At 36.5% G+C, this 15189-nt stretch overlaps 2 protein-coding genes across 2 annotated transcripts; both read right to left on the reverse strand.

Annotated features, from left to right (window-relative positions):
- Positions 1-78: 78 nt before the first annotated feature.
- Positions 79-5476, reverse strand: LOC109242538 (probable inactive receptor kinase At2g26730). The gene is made up of 4 exons (XM_019409387.1): positions 5297-5476; positions 4892-5183; positions 3785-4320; positions 79-180 (listed from the first exon to the last, which is right to left on the reverse strand). Exons 1-4 carry the CDS (start codon positions 5474-5476, stop codon positions 79-81), a joined length of 1110 nt encoding a protein of 369 aa, XP_019264932.1.
- Positions 5477-7043: 1567 nt separating this feature from the next.
- LOC109242550 (probable polygalacturonase) lies at positions 7044-12578 on the reverse strand. The gene is made up of 7 exons (XM_019409395.1): positions 12388-12578; positions 11321-11676; positions 10508-10628; positions 10183-10357; positions 9804-9874; positions 8647-9267; positions 7044-7694 (listed from the first exon to the last, which is right to left on the reverse strand). Exons 2-7 carry the CDS (start codon positions 11654-11656, stop codon positions 7654-7656), a joined length of 1365 nt encoding a protein of 454 aa, XP_019264940.1. The 5' UTR covers positions 11657-11676; positions 12388-12578; the 3' UTR covers positions 7044-7653.
- Positions 12579-15189: the final 2611 nt, after the last annotated feature.

The raw sequence follows: 15189 nt of genomic DNA on the forward strand, positions 1-15189 counted from the left end.
AAACTTCGCGCTAATACAGCTTCTCTGATGACAACAATGAAAAAATCAAACCAAAAAAAATAACTTCCAGTCGAGAAATCAACGGAAGCCACCAAACTCCGACGACAGTGAAAACTTGACGAAATCAGGTGAGGGTAACATTGCTCGATAGAGGAGAGTAAGGACTGACCATCTCCCGCTCTGATACCATGTTGATACAGAAAACATTAGCTCAATCAAAAGGATCGTCAATGGAGATTAGGGATTCTAGATCCTTCTTATCAGAGAGAAAGATACGAACGAGGCAGTGAGAGATGGAAAATGGTCGGCCAACCCAATACAGTTGGGCCTTTGACTGTTTATACTTCACTTAGACCCGATCCATAATGTTTACAAAACTAGCACAATGTATTGAACTAAGCTATTACATCTGACTACTTCTAATACAATACAAAAAATGGCTATCTCTATAAAACTGTCTATTTACCAAATAAATAAAGAATGAGCCAACTTAAGTGTGTGGCTTTGGAGACCCAACATATTAAGCCCACCAAACTTTTACGTAGTAAAATGCTTATTTAAATTTCACACGTCAAGATTCATATTTGAATTGATAATTTTTTTGGGATTTTTACTTAGCTATACTATGGTAGAAACCTATTTACTACTTTTATTTAGGTTTCTTATTAATAACTCTATATACCTATATTTACTTGTTTTACCCAAAACCTTAAAAAAAGAGGAAATTAAATATACCTTAAATAGTGGGTATTAGTTACATAAAATATCTCACATTTAAGATACCCAAAATCAATACTTACCCAAAATCCCTTCATTTCCTCAACAAACCCACCCCAAAATCATATGTTCTCTTTCAGAAAACCCTCCCCAACCCCTCTTCTTCAGCGATTCCGATTCTCCCTCAACTCCCATCTTCAACAAATTTCAATCTTTTTCAATTTTCTCCAAGTCTCAAGCCACATTGCCCTCCCTTCCTCGTAAGACCCACCCCAAACTTCTACCATTGGCAATCATATATAGAAGATGAAGAAGATGAAGACCTATATTGTGATTGAAATTTGAAGAAGATGAAGATCATAATTGTGTCACAATTTTTCAAAAATGTACGTTAAATTACATATTTTTATTGTGTTTTACATGCTTATATGAGATAATTTATTTATTCTCGTAAGTTTTTTTGTATACTGATTGTATGAGGCCTCTGAAAAAATTAATTTCACCAATTTTTTTTATTATCAGTATAGTCAAAGATTTTTTTATTCGCCAAAAGCTTAACTTCTTCCACAATCAAGAATTGTAAGGACATGATTNTTAATTACATTGTTTTTATTGTGTTTTACATTGCTTATATAGAGATTAATTTTATTTATTCTCGTTAAGTTTTTTGTATACTGATTGTATGAGCTACTGTAAAAATTATTCTACATTTTTTTATATCAGTATAGTATGTTTTTTGTATGTTTGATGTTATTACATATGAATTTAGTTTCTTAAATTTCATATGTTTATGAAATTTTAGAAAATAATACTATCGATTAAAAAAACCTTTTTTGTTTGTTAATTTAGAGACAAAAGTTCTTTATCAAGGAGGGTGCGAAATTTGCTGTGACTCATTGGCAATCATATACAGAAGATGAAGATGAAGATCATAATTGTGTCATAATTTTTCAGAAATGTATCGGGATTGTATTATAATTGTATATGTATCATTGTTGCACGAATTGTATTACAAACGTATGATTATTGTATATTCATTGCATATTGTTACGAGCAATTGTGCGTTCATGGCGAATTTCACAGTTTGTATCACAAGTATGATAATTGTATATTAGTTTATTAGTATTGTATCATGTATTATTTTGTGTATTAATATACCAGATACAAGTTAGATGCAAACGTGATACAAGTATGATACATTTATATTTTAAGCATTTATGTAGCTGACACAACCCAGATACAATTATTATACAGTTATCCTACAATAAATTTCAGAATATTTTTTAATAATATAAAGTTAATGGTGAGAGGAGAGACGATGGAGATTTTGGGCGTAGATTAAGGGATTTTAATTGGAAAAAAAAAAGGAGAGAGAAGAGGAGAGGGAAAAAAAAGGAAAGAATATAATTTAATCCCTTAATTGAAGGCACTAATAATGGAGTGTATTCTTTTAGGAAGCAATATATATAATTTGTAAGAAAAACCTAGATACTTATTAAAAACTTCAAAACATAGAGAACATAGGTAAATAAGTTTCTAATATAGTATAACTAGATAAAAATCCCAATTTTTTTTAGTCAAGGACCATTATGTTTATGTCAAGAATCTAATAATATAGTGTGAAAAAGATCAAACATATCAACAAATATGGTCAAAGACCGATAGTAAAAACATCATTTCAGTAACCCAAAAGTTTCAAACATGTTTCAAGACGTACTTTCTTTTTCATCATTTATATTTTTTTTATCCATATAATATGCGGACCAAACATATGTTTTACAGTGGGGCGGGTCATAATATAATATACGGAAAAGGGTTAAAGATGTCCCTAAACTATTAGAAAAGGTATAAAAATACCCTTCGTCTACCTATTGGGCTAATAATATCCTTTCATCCACCTTTTTGGTTCACTTATACCCTTTAACCGTTAGGTCAATGATGAATTAAAAATAATAATTATTTAAATTCCAAGTGACAGCTTCTTATTGGTCGATATTAAAATATCTAACCTATTAGAAAGACACACTCATATCTACCCGTTTTTCGGACTAACCCGCCCCAAACATTAACTGGACCGGAATAAAAAGTTCAACTAATAAAAGACGTCCTACTTCCATCTAACTCCAGGTTAACTGCTGCAAAGAGCACATTAGGAAACCAGGAGATCAAAATTATGCTTCACTAGTGGACTTTCTCGACTAATCTGGGAAACCACAAGAGGCAGAGAAAGTTGTTGAATATATAAATTTCAATGCAACAAACAGAATTAGCACTGAATTGGAGAAAATAAATGTTCAGCTTATGTGGGTGATAGGGCTTATTAGTTAGGATTTGTTAGCCCTGATGTAATGTTAATGCTAATAAATATTAAGAAACTACCAAACCTAGGAAAATACTTACTCACCGACATGCATGTTGAGGTAAAGATATTTCACACAGATGTAATGCTACTGCTAATAGTTATTGGAAGTTCGCACTAGCATAAGTGATAGAAATTGTCACTCCTATTATATTATTTCTTTCAACTTTTAGTGGCATAAAGGTGGACAAACCTAAGATAAGCATGGTGAAAATAGTAAGATGGAAGTGAGGCGTCTTTTTTTGGTTGAATCTTTTATTCAGGCCGGCTTAATGTTCGGACGAGTTAGTTCGAAAAACGGGCAGATATGGTGGATCTTTCTAATAGGTTAGATGTTTTAATTTCGACCAATAAGAAGTTGACATGTGGAATTAAATAATTATTATTTTTAATTCAGCATTAACCTAACGGTCAAAGGGCATAAGTGAACCAAAAAGGTGGATGAAGGGTATTTTAAAACCTTTTCCAATAGTTTAGGGGCATTTTTAACCCTTGTCCGTATAATATATGAGTACATGTGAATATAGTAGTTTTTGCTTATACTCAGTATACACATATTCACTAAATATTTATACATAATTGAATATGAACCCAATTATTATTGTATATTAACTTGAGATCAATAGAAACATAAACTTCAAATCTTGGATCGTCTCTAATTTCACGCGCACAAAAAAAAAAAAAAAAAAAAAACAACTAATTTCTCACCCTCAAAACATCTCCTAAGTATATCACTATTTCTTCCATTGTAGGCCTAGCCTCTTGATCACTATTTGTGCAGCTCAAAGCTATATTCAATACATTGAAAGCTTGTTTTCTTTCTTTCCCTTGTACTATAAATTCAAACTCCATATTTTCCATCTCTTCTTTCTTCATCCCTTGCCTTCCTAATATGTCCAACAAAATAATACCAAAATTATACACATCATTTTTCTGGCTTAGCAATTCATGAGAAAATAGATATTCAAGAAGGGGTGGCTTCTTTTGCCAGGTATCGGAAAACTCTGTCCACTCTGCTAATTGCGCGAAGCCATAGTCGGAAAGGCAAGCAGTGAAATCAATGTTGATCATTACATTGGATGCCTTGACATTGCCATGAACATTTAAGTATATGTCCTTGTGATCCTTAATTTGATTTTTTGGTTGATTTTGAGAGTGGATAAATGCAAGGCCATTAGCAATACATAGAATTATTTTTAAACGTTGTTTCCATTCTAGTGCAGTTTGACCTAGATCCCTTGCCCCTGCAACCAAGAATTCTATAAGGATAAGAAATTTGAGTAAAAAGATTTCACTTATATGCATTGATAGTGTAACTCTTTTTATGCGATTAATATAATTTAACATGTTGTAGCAGATTGTTTGTTTCACCTTCTGGCTAGTTTTGTATTCAATAAAGCTCTTAACTTTTTATTTGGCGTTGTATCAAACATGGCACATTTAACTTAATTTTAATATCAAGGAAGCTCTTATTTTATTCATTTTATACTACCAATAACCATTTCTAGGAGGGTCTGGATCAGTAGCGGAGCTAGCATTGACGGCATGAGTTCGGTCAAACCTAGTCGTTTTAGTCCAAACTCTATATTTATTTTTAAAAAATCTATTTAATATATACAAATTATTAATTTAGATATCAGTAACTTAAGCATAATATGCCATTTTAAAAACCTTCTTCCTATTTAATTAAAAATTAGCTTATGCCTCTCGACAAGTAAAATATTATATACATTGATAATGTATAATTAATCCGCAATTAGATTATTTTCAGTTATATATATATATATATATATATATATGAAAAAGAAAGCTCACCTGAAAGTAAATCAGCTAGACTACCCATGGGATAATAGTCAGAAACAACAAACTTGATCCTCTTTGAGTATAAATAAGCTGTGATTGGAACAAGTTGCTTGCACTCTCTACTAACCCTAGCAAATTTCTCAATTCTTTTCCCAAATTCACTATTTTTCACAACAACTTTCCTAAACCTTTTTAGAGCACATATTTTCCCTTTTAAAAGCACAACTTTCTCAGTCATACCAAAATGACTCTCTCCCATGACTCCAGCTGAAGCCCTTAAAACTTCTTTTAGTGTCAATCTTGGCTCACAAGAACGAGCGACTGCTTTACCTGTTGAGACATAATATAATTAAGTAAAATTATTTTCTTTCTAAGAGTTTAATTAAGCTTTTAGATGAGACGGTTGCACAATTCAACATTACCATGGTTATGATTAGGATCGTTATTTTCATCGAAAAATACGAGGGGAACATCTTGTTTGAATCCGATGATGAATTCCTCGTACTCATGTATAGACATTGATCTGCAGCTGTTTTCTTCATGATCGTTGAAATTCCTTCTAACTTGGTGTTTAGTGACAAAAGCTCGTGATAACATCTTTTTTTTTTTTTTTTAACTAAAAAAAATGGTTCTAAATTTAAGGAAATTTTCTGAAAGAGGTTTCTTGGAGAGAATTTATTGTGTTTGGGGTGTTGTCTTATTGGTTATAGCATCTTAGAATACATCGAATTCCAGGTGGTAAAAATAGTTTTATATGATGTTTAAGATTAATATATTTATGGGATTTAAGGAGATAGTGAGTTTGAATCCTTGTTTTTAACACAAATAATTATTGGTTTGGATACATATACCTTGATTTATATACTTGCTTACGTACTAAATTCATGATAGCATATTCGCTAGATCAAATGAAGTTGATGTCATGGAATCATATTGTCCTGTGTCCACTGATTATAACCTTCTAATTATTGTGTGATAAAAATTTACTTGCATTATGTTTACGTCAAATTAACGAATGCAAGATATTTGTCTGTCATACATATATTTATCTATCATAACTATATGATATGTATTTAAACTTTTTTAACTGTTAAAGATTAACTTGTTTAATTTTATGTAAGCATCGGATACCTATAAGTATTTACTTTCTTTTCCTTTTTTACTTACCTCGAGCCTTCCCCAATGCAACAAAAAGAAAATTTAAAAGATACCCCTTCATTCCAATTTATGTGAACCTGTTTGACTGGGGACGGAGTTTAAGAGAAAATGAAGACTTCTGGAATTTGTGGTCTTAAACAAGTCAAAAAGGGACCCAGAGTATTTGTGTGATTATAAAAACTTCTCATTAAGGGCAGAATTGTAAGTTTAAACTAAATTGTTACCAAATTTAGAAATGGATCATTCTTTTTAGAACGGACAAAAAAGAACATAGATTCATATAAACTTAAACACATGGAGTAGTAACGATCAAAACATACTGTATAAAAATATACTTCAATATCACACGTCACCTGCTTCATAAAACATACTGTATAAAAATATACTTCAATATCAAGAAAACATTGATCTCTCTTTTGTTCTTATATTGTAACTAAACTGCGTCATTAATAATTTGTGGATCTATCTCGATAATATCGGTCCAGGGGTTTTTACTTGAATCTTCCATACATTTATAAATTAATAATGCTACATTTTTATATTATGGTTTACTTCTGTTTTTAATTCAACCTACCTTGTCCAATGACAAATAGCAAGATTAACGAATTGAACAGTCCAGCAACAAGAGAAGTAAAAAAAAGGTGATGTAAGAAATAGTGAAATACAGTACCTTTTTTTTTCCATGGAAACAAACCCCTTTATCACTTTTTTCTCTCGTACTGAACTAACCCAAATAGTCGTCCACTTAATCTCTTAAACTAAAAATAGCCGAAAAATATATAATATATATGTAATTCATGTATAATATGTATAACTGAATATAATCAATGTATAAATCCGAATGGCAAAGCTTGCTAGTTTCCTGAAGTACACTCGGATCTGTCTATTTATGTCATAGTTGTTTGGAAGGTAATCGGCTAGAAAAAGTAAATATTGAATTAGGCCGGCTATTTGTGTAACAATCCCACAAGTACCATATAACTTTATACATCGAGACTTAGACAGATAATTTTATTTGTCTCCATTGAAATTTCATAAGGTGAGTTAGAGATCCATCCAAAGCTTTGGTAGTTCAACTCCAACAACGTGGACAATGATATTGAAATTACAGCCAAATGGTTACTATTTCCCTCTACGCACAAATAATGTGGGATTCAAATGTCACTACATTTTCCCCTCTTCTTTCCCCATATTTACTGCCCACCTTTCCAAATGAGGAAATAATAATCATTCACATTGATGGTTAACCGAGTTTACCGTTGCTTTATCCTATATATAACCATGTCTTTCCTTTTCTCCTTTAGACAGAAATAAACTTAGTTATTTTAAACCAATTCACATAATGGACAAACTCTCCATTGCCATTTTCTTCATCTTCTTCACCCTCTCATTTGCTCGCACACCCTTAACTCAACAAGAAAATGATATCAAACTTCCCCATACTCTCCCCGAACGCGACGCCACCCCCACAAACCAGCTTGACAAAGAGACTCACCATGTTCAAGAGATTCAAGATCTTCCTGAACCTAAGGCCAAAAAGATCAAGGCATTACCTTTGACGTTTGTCCGGCTTCGTCCGATCAACCGCCACTTTCGGGCCAGATCATCTAGGCTTCCTAACAGACTATGCCACCACCATTTCCACCATGCACATAACCTGAAGCCAAAAACACACCTTGATGATCATGATCAGATCCCTTATGGTAAAGATATGATACTTTCTTCTGGTGAGAAGAGTGATTTTGATGACCATGCAATGTTCGATGGAGGTATGCATCAGGTTCCGGAGGAATGGATGAGTTTCCTCCACGACAACAACGAAGATGATGATGATGAACAAAAGATGTCAAAGTTCATAATCAAGCGGGATAATCACAATAAGTTTGCTAAACTGAAACTGAAGAATCAGTTCTATGACCCCTTTGATGATGAGGATGAGGAGGATGAAGATGAGGATGACAATATTACGGCAATGCAGTATGACGATCATAATAGCATTGCTAAGAAGAAGCTGAAGAAGCATTTGCGCCATCACCATGAGGAAGAGGAGCAAGGAGCTGAAGAGCAGAATGAGGCACATAAGGAGGAAAAGAAGACAGGTGGTTTCGTGAGGCACATTCGCAAGTTCTTGGATCACTACTTTGAATGAAGCACCTTTGCCAACATGCTCCATGTTTTGCTTTAGTATTTTGTATTAACATATGTATTTGTAGGATTGCTCGTTGAGAGCGAGCATTGGTGCAATGGTAGAATTGCTCCTTTTGGTTGAGGCCTGGAGACCTCTTCTTTGTAAAATACAAGAAGAAGGTTGCATACCATATACGCCCATCCTCTCCCTATACCCTGGACTAAGCAGGGAAGCACTTTGTGCATACGATAAGCCTTTAGCTTGTTGATGTGTGTTTTTTAGTTGTCGTAAACAAACTTTGCATCCATGTGAGATGTAGTAGCAAGGATTCTAACATGTATACAATATGATTGCAATACCAAGTTGAAATTACAATTTTACTTAGAACAAGAATAAAATTCATCATTTCTTCTTTGTGATTTACTGACTTGAATTGGAAGCAAAGAATTACAAGATATTCAGAAGAAGGTAGAGCATGCACCAGTTTGTTGGCTGCTGGTGAGTTCTGAGCAAGGCCAAGGGCTGACTTGAATTGCAGCTCCGCTAACATCTGAGCATTTCCAAGGGGAATTTCGTGGTCCGGGTTTGTTGCCATGAAGGTTGATATTGGAGAGACAAATCCCAGAGAAAGGGGAATTCTTCAAACCACGGATCAAACCAGCCTGCAAAACCTTTTCACCCCAAACATCCTTAATCTTGATACCCTTAACCACTGGAAGAGCATTCGGATTGAATTTTTCATCTGGATGGTCCCCAACATCACCTGCAATCTTAATCCCTGTTCGTGTATTTTCCATGTAGACGTTTGCGACCGTAATGTTTCTGATCACCCCTCCTCGACCAATGTTTGTCTTAATGTGAATGCCAACTCCCATGTTGAAAAGGTTTATATGCTCAGCTAAAACATCCACTACGCCACCGGAAGTTTCACTTCCAACAGCAATTCCAGCAAATGGAGATGATCCAGTTATCCTTCGGATGGTTATGCCATGACTAGGGCGACCATAAGCAATGCCATATTGATCCCATCCACTCTTCACAGCTACTAGATCATCCCCTACAGAAATGTAGGAATCTTCTATGCAAACATGGGAGCTTGAATCTGCAATAGTAAATAAACACACTAATGAATTAACGGTAAAGAAAGAAAAAGCAACCACTAACCACTGTAGGTCTTCAATTTTCTGATAATGTCTAGAGAACCCTCCGCACTCAAAAACCCAATTAATTCACCCTCCAAGAACAGAAATCGGGTTATTGGAACGAAGTTTCTTACAAGAAGCAACTAGCTTCTTTACGGAAGATAATGGATAAATATAGGCCCAGAAAAATTTCTTTTAGCAGTCCTCTTTATTGCTAAGCAAAAGCGATGCTAAATGGAAGCTTAATACATGCACTCCAACGATGCATCAAATAGAAGGTTGAAGATTACTCGTTCTTGCACAGAATAATGATAACCTCTACATGATGTGTCTTCTGCATAATGTCACTTCCCAAAAAGAAAGAAAACTAGATATCTCAACTCTAAAGAGCTAATGGATTTCTGCGGAAAAGTTTGCCTAGGTCATTTAACCAAGAGCTATTATTCTATAACGAATTGCACCAACGAAAGGAGACTCAGAAGACAAGAGGAGAAACCTGGATCAATTCCATCGGTGTTTGGAGAATCAGCTGGAGCCAGTATGGTGACATGCCGAATAACAACATTGCTGGCAAAAGAACAAACAAGCAAATCAGATCAGACTGCAATGGACTAGCTAGATGTTCTCTTATAACAAAGACAGCATGTTAGTGTCACATGCATGATTATTGTCACCTGTCATCACACATCCGTCATGGAATAAATCCAGCTCTATAGAAAAATTTTAACTGACCCAGCAAACTAGGAAGTGAATGCAATGAAATATACATAATAAATAAAAGAAGAAGATTACTCGAGAGGTTATGAGCTTTTATTCAGATTTTGACACGCTTTTCAAAATGCACAGGGTAAAATACAAAATTATGCAAAAACTACCTGCAATAAACAGGGTGGATATTCCAAAAGGGAGAGTTCTTGAAAATGACATTAGAAATGATTATGCCTCTGGAGTTCATTAGTTCAATGAGATGAGGTCTTGTGAATTGAAGAGTTCTTTGCCTCCACATATTCCACCAAACATCACCCTGGCCATCAATAGTACCATTCTCACCTGAGAAATTAGTTTAAATACTTCAGTCAAACAACAATATATCAGGCCTTGAAATTCATTATAATTTAGTTAGGAGGTCCTTACTTGCCACAAAATGTAGCCAAAAAGGTATTGAGAAAAATGTAAAAGAATATGATAATTGATATTTACCGGTGATAATCACATCATGGAGCCCGTCTCCGTGGAGTAAGCTCATATACCTTCCACCAGGTCGCTCTCTTCCTCTCCCATATGAAGGCAATGGATCAACTAATGGCCATTGACTGGCATCCTGAATTGTAATAATACAATGAGACATAGATCAAGTTGGCTTTCATTGTATTCCTCTTTTATCTGTTTGTGGCTGATGACAATTGAATAGTTTAATAAATTATTGAATAGTTCAATAAACCCCATGGTTGTCCACCACAATCCTTAGTATTTTAAAAACCATCACATGTATGAGGTCCCGTCATTATCCCAAGGCCCACCAATTACTTAATGCACATAATCCTTATAGGCCATACCTATATTACTGCTCATCCTACACAAACTTAATGTAGCCTACTCCAAATATAGTACCGCTAAATGAACACCAGAAACTTAAGCTGGCCCTCCTCCTATCCATATCTTGTTTAACATATGGTACATAATGTTGTATGCCCCACATTCAAAATTAACAACGATGCATAAACACGTGAACCAAAATCTAGGTCAAGAAAATATGCCACTCACCATTCAGCTGTCTATGCCACAGCAAACTCAGCTCATAATTAGCACTCATGAATAAGTTCATCACATTTCAACTAAAGTTTTGCACTCATTGTTGAAATGGATCAAATGATAATCAAAAGGAAAAAGAATAAAAATGGGTCAAATTGTTCTCTCTAAATGCAGTTATTTTGAGATTATATAGTACACATATGAAGAATAAAGAATAAGTCTGCTGAAAAAAGCAGAAACAAAGGAAATGTTAGAGTATACCTGAGTGGCTTTGATAACAGCACCACGGGCCAAATAAAGAGTCATTTGACTAGTAAGATTAAATGGACCAGTCAAATATACACCAGCAGGTACGTAAAGCAACGTTCCACCCCTCCTCTTCAAGTGCTGAATTCGAAAAATTGCTTCCATAAACGCTTTCGTATTCAACGTCCGTCCGTCACCTACACCTCCATAGTCCAATATTGATATCTTATCATACCTATACTGCATTGGCACTATCCCCGAGCACGTCTCCACCTCCGCCATGACTGACCAGTTCATCAGAAGCAACATGCCCAAAATGCATAGGAAAATTGATCCAGCCCATTTATTCATTGTCCCTAGGTTGAAGAAAACTGGCAAAAAAAAAACGTACACAAGCTTTAAGTGAGAATATTATGATAGATTAATCAAAACTAAAAAAAGGGATTTTTTTAATTATAAACAAATCACAACAACTGCATCTCAATCCTAAACTAGTTTGGGCTCGCTATGAGAATACTCAATATCCATTTGTTTCGTTAGGACCTGTTCTGTTACAATACCTAATATAAGTTTTATGTGAGCTAATTGTGAATTATGCAAGATTAATCAAAAGGGTTAGGAAAAAAAAACTTTTTTTTGGTTGTCAAGAGTGGGGAAAAAGCTCCAAGAATGCTATACCAGGAAATTAAAGAAGTAAAGCTTGAGAAAAACACAACTAAATTAAGCTAAAATGCAGTGAAAATTACAAAGAGAAAGCTCCAAGTATACAGATCTTGTTCAATGTAAATGAAAACCCAGTTCAAAATTCAGAACTTTATAAGCAGAAAAAAAAGCTAATTACTGCTGAGAATGTAAAGGAAATAAGCAGAAACTAACCAAAACAAAATGCAGTAGAAATTCCAAAAGATAAACCCAAATAAAGGATCTTGTTAAATGCAGGAAAAACCCAATTTAAAGTCAAGAAATTGTTACTACTAGTATATAATTTAATAACAGCAGAAAAATAGGAACTGGAAAGCAAACAAGCAGAAACTAACAAAATGAGGGGGGAAATAATAAGAAGTTGAAATTGGGAATTATACCTGGAGAATGGAGAATGGAAAAGCAGAGGTTTGTCTACAAGTAAGCGTCTGTTATTGTATTGAAGAAGAAAAAAAGGAAGAGAGAAGAGAGTTCACACAATTTATGAGCATAAGTTTTATTACTAATACTCAGCAAATGGCAGATAAGCGAAGCAACAATAAACGAGACAGAAGTGGAAAAAAAGGACTAAAGAAAGGCACCGACATGAGCTATATATACTATCGTGTTTCTACAATTTAGTATTACTAACGGATAGTATCCAGGTTCACTCACTGCGTGGTACACAAATCAATGATTTGTGACAGTCGCCGATGTGTAACGGGTTCAAGCCGTTGAAACAGCAAGATCAGGCTAAGGTTGCTTACAAATTACAATAAACCTTTCTGGTCTGGTCTTTTCCCGTACCTCGCACATAGCACCCTGCAGGCAACGGCCAAGCCGAGTCCTCCAACAAAACAATACTAAACATCTTGAAGAAAAAGCTTGAAGACGCCAAGGGACTGTGGCAGGAATTGCTACCAGAAGTGCTATGGGCATACCGCACCACGCCAAAAACAAGCACAGGAGAAACGCCATATTCACTAGTCTATGGGACTGACGTACTGATACCGGTCGAGGTCGGGGAACCAAGTTTGAAATACTCCAATGAGAGCGGACCAAGCAACGACGAAAACAGGAAACAAGACCTCGACAAAGCAGAGGAGCGAAGAGACATGGCTTACATAAGAATGATAGCCCAAAAACAGCAAGCAGAACGGTAATACAACAAAAGGACCAAAGTACGACCACTCAAAGTCGGGGACTATGTACTCAAGGCCAAAACACAGGCGAGCAAAGACCCAAGAGAAGGTAAACTAGGAACCAACTGGGACGGGCCATACAAAATTACGGCAGCAGCAAATAAAGGATCATTCCAACTAGAAACAATGGAGGGAAAACTACTACCAAACAATTGGAACGTCGCCCACCTCAAATACTTCAACTTCTGAGAATGGACGCCCTCCAAGTCGTACTCTTTTTCCCTCACCCGGGTTTTATCCCAATTGGGTTTTATCGGGGAGGTTTTTAATGAGGCGACGAAGGGAACGTCTCGAAGTTCAAGTATAATTCATCGCCCCGCCTATCGACTACTTCTTCAGGCCGAGCGATGAAGGGACTAGGTAGACTGGAACTTCTCAAATGTATGTATGGAACAAATAGAAACATGTAATTTTCTCCAATGAATGAAATAAACAAAGCAGCAGCATCTTTACACAACTCCACCAAATCATTTTACATTCTACATTTGACTCGCTCGAATTACTCGACATTCGACCTTGCTCGAACTACTTTACATTCGCCCTCGCTCGAATTACTCGACATTCGACCTTGCTCGAACTACTTTACATTCGACCTCGCTCGAATTACTCGACATTCGACCTCGCTCGAATTACTCGACATTCGACCTCGCTCGAATTACTTTACATTCGACCTAGCTCGAATTACTTTACATTCGACCTCGCTCGAATTACTCGACATTCAACCTCGCTCGAATTACTCTACATTCGACCTTGCTCGAATTACTTCACATTCAACCTCGCTCGAAATACTTCACATTCGACCTTGCTCGAATTATTTGATTTTCGACCTCATCAAACCTCGACCTCGTTCGAGCTAATTAATACTCGGCCTCAAGTCGGTTTATGTTCGACTACGCCAAAATCAACATTACATGCAAACGGCCGAAAAATCAGGGACTTTCCCGCATAGCAAACAGAAAAAAAAGAATGGGAATCCGGAAATACATAGCAAAAAGGCAATTGTTCCATTTCAATTGTCGGATTACAGTACTTTTTACAAAGGGCTCGAGAACGGCCTCACAAAAATAGCAAAGCAAAAAAAAACTAAGTACAAAAGCTTCACGCCACATCATCCCTATCAACATACTCATCATTATACCAAGGATCAGAGGCAAGCCCATCCGCGGCATCGTCATTATCATCCCCGCCGGGTGTACCAGGGTCATAACCACAAGCTTCACGAGCGGCACGTGCCTTGACACGAACGCCCTCAAGCTCCGCCTCAGAAACCTTCCCGGCAACCTTCAAAGACTTGTACGCATCAAGTTGAGCCTCGGCATGGACCCACATATCATACAACTCCCGCGGCACACCGGGATCAGCGGAAGTATGAGATGTAGATGGTTGTGCCTGCTGTCGTGTCTTCTCGGCCCTCAGGGCAACGACTTGCTTATTTAACTCAGACAGCTCCGCCTCCAAACCCATAATCCGCTCCACCAACCTCGCCACTTTGAGCGCCGACGTCTCCATCTTATTAGCCCGCTCGGACCTGCAAACACGAAGGGCGTGATCTAGGGCCGCCGCCTCAGCCGCAGCAGCCATTCTGACTTTCTCAGCCTGACCCAACTCTTCGATCTTGGCACTCAATTCATACCTCAGATCGACGGAACTTGCCTTCCTCTGCTCGAGTTCAACCATTAAAGACGCCACCTGCGCCTGAAGGTCAGCATTCTCGGCCATCACTCCCCTGCTCACCTCGAGCTCGTCCTCCTTAGCCTTTAGCGCTCCCTCAAGCACGCTACACCTACTGATGGCCCTCATAAGTTCCTCTTCCCTCTTCCTCAGCTCTTCGTCCTTCTTCGTCAGCTCATCGTCCTTCTCTTTGAGCCCATCACGGAGCGACTGAAATAGGTTCCTGGCTGAGAAAGTCAGCTAGCGTTCGGTGCTTGGTCCGGTACTCTCTGTACTTGGAGGTCATCTTCTTAAAAATGGCCGTCCTCCGCTCCTCCCGCCGACCGCGCT

The sequence above is a fragment of the Nicotiana attenuata genome, unplaced genomic scaffold (assembly GCF_001879085.1).
Source record: "Nicotiana attenuata strain UT unplaced genomic scaffold, NIATTr2, whole genome shotgun sequence".
Taxonomy (NCBI): domain Eukaryota; kingdom Viridiplantae; phylum Streptophyta; class Magnoliopsida; order Solanales; family Solanaceae; genus Nicotiana; species Nicotiana attenuata.

Bases quoted from the DNA above. Each gene is read 5' to 3' on its own strand.
- LOC109242538 (XM_019409387.1), bottom strand. From the start codon at position 5,476: ATGTTATCACGAGCTTTTGTCACTAAACACCAAGTTAGAAGGAATTTC. The intron at 5,184-5,296 runs GTTGAATTGTGC...CGTTCTTGTGAG, and splicing joins CTAATCATAACCATGGTAAT to CCAAGATTGACACTAAAAGA. The intron at 181-3,784 runs GTGAGAAATTAG...ACATGGTATCAG, and splicing joins ACTTAGGAGATGTTTTGAGG to AGCGGGAGATGGTCAGTCCT.
- LOC109242550 (XM_019409395.1), bottom strand. From the start codon at position 11,656: ATGAATAAATGGGCTGGATCAATTTTCCTATGCATTTTGGGCATGTTG. The intron at 10,358-10,507 runs GTAAATATCAAT...CTAATTTCTCAG, and splicing joins CCATGATGTGATTATCACCG to GTGAGAATGGTACTATTGAT. The intron at 9,875-10,182 runs GTAGTTTTTGCA...TTCTTTTGCCAG, and splicing joins ATCCACCCTGTTTATTGCAG to CAATGTTGTTATTCGGCATG.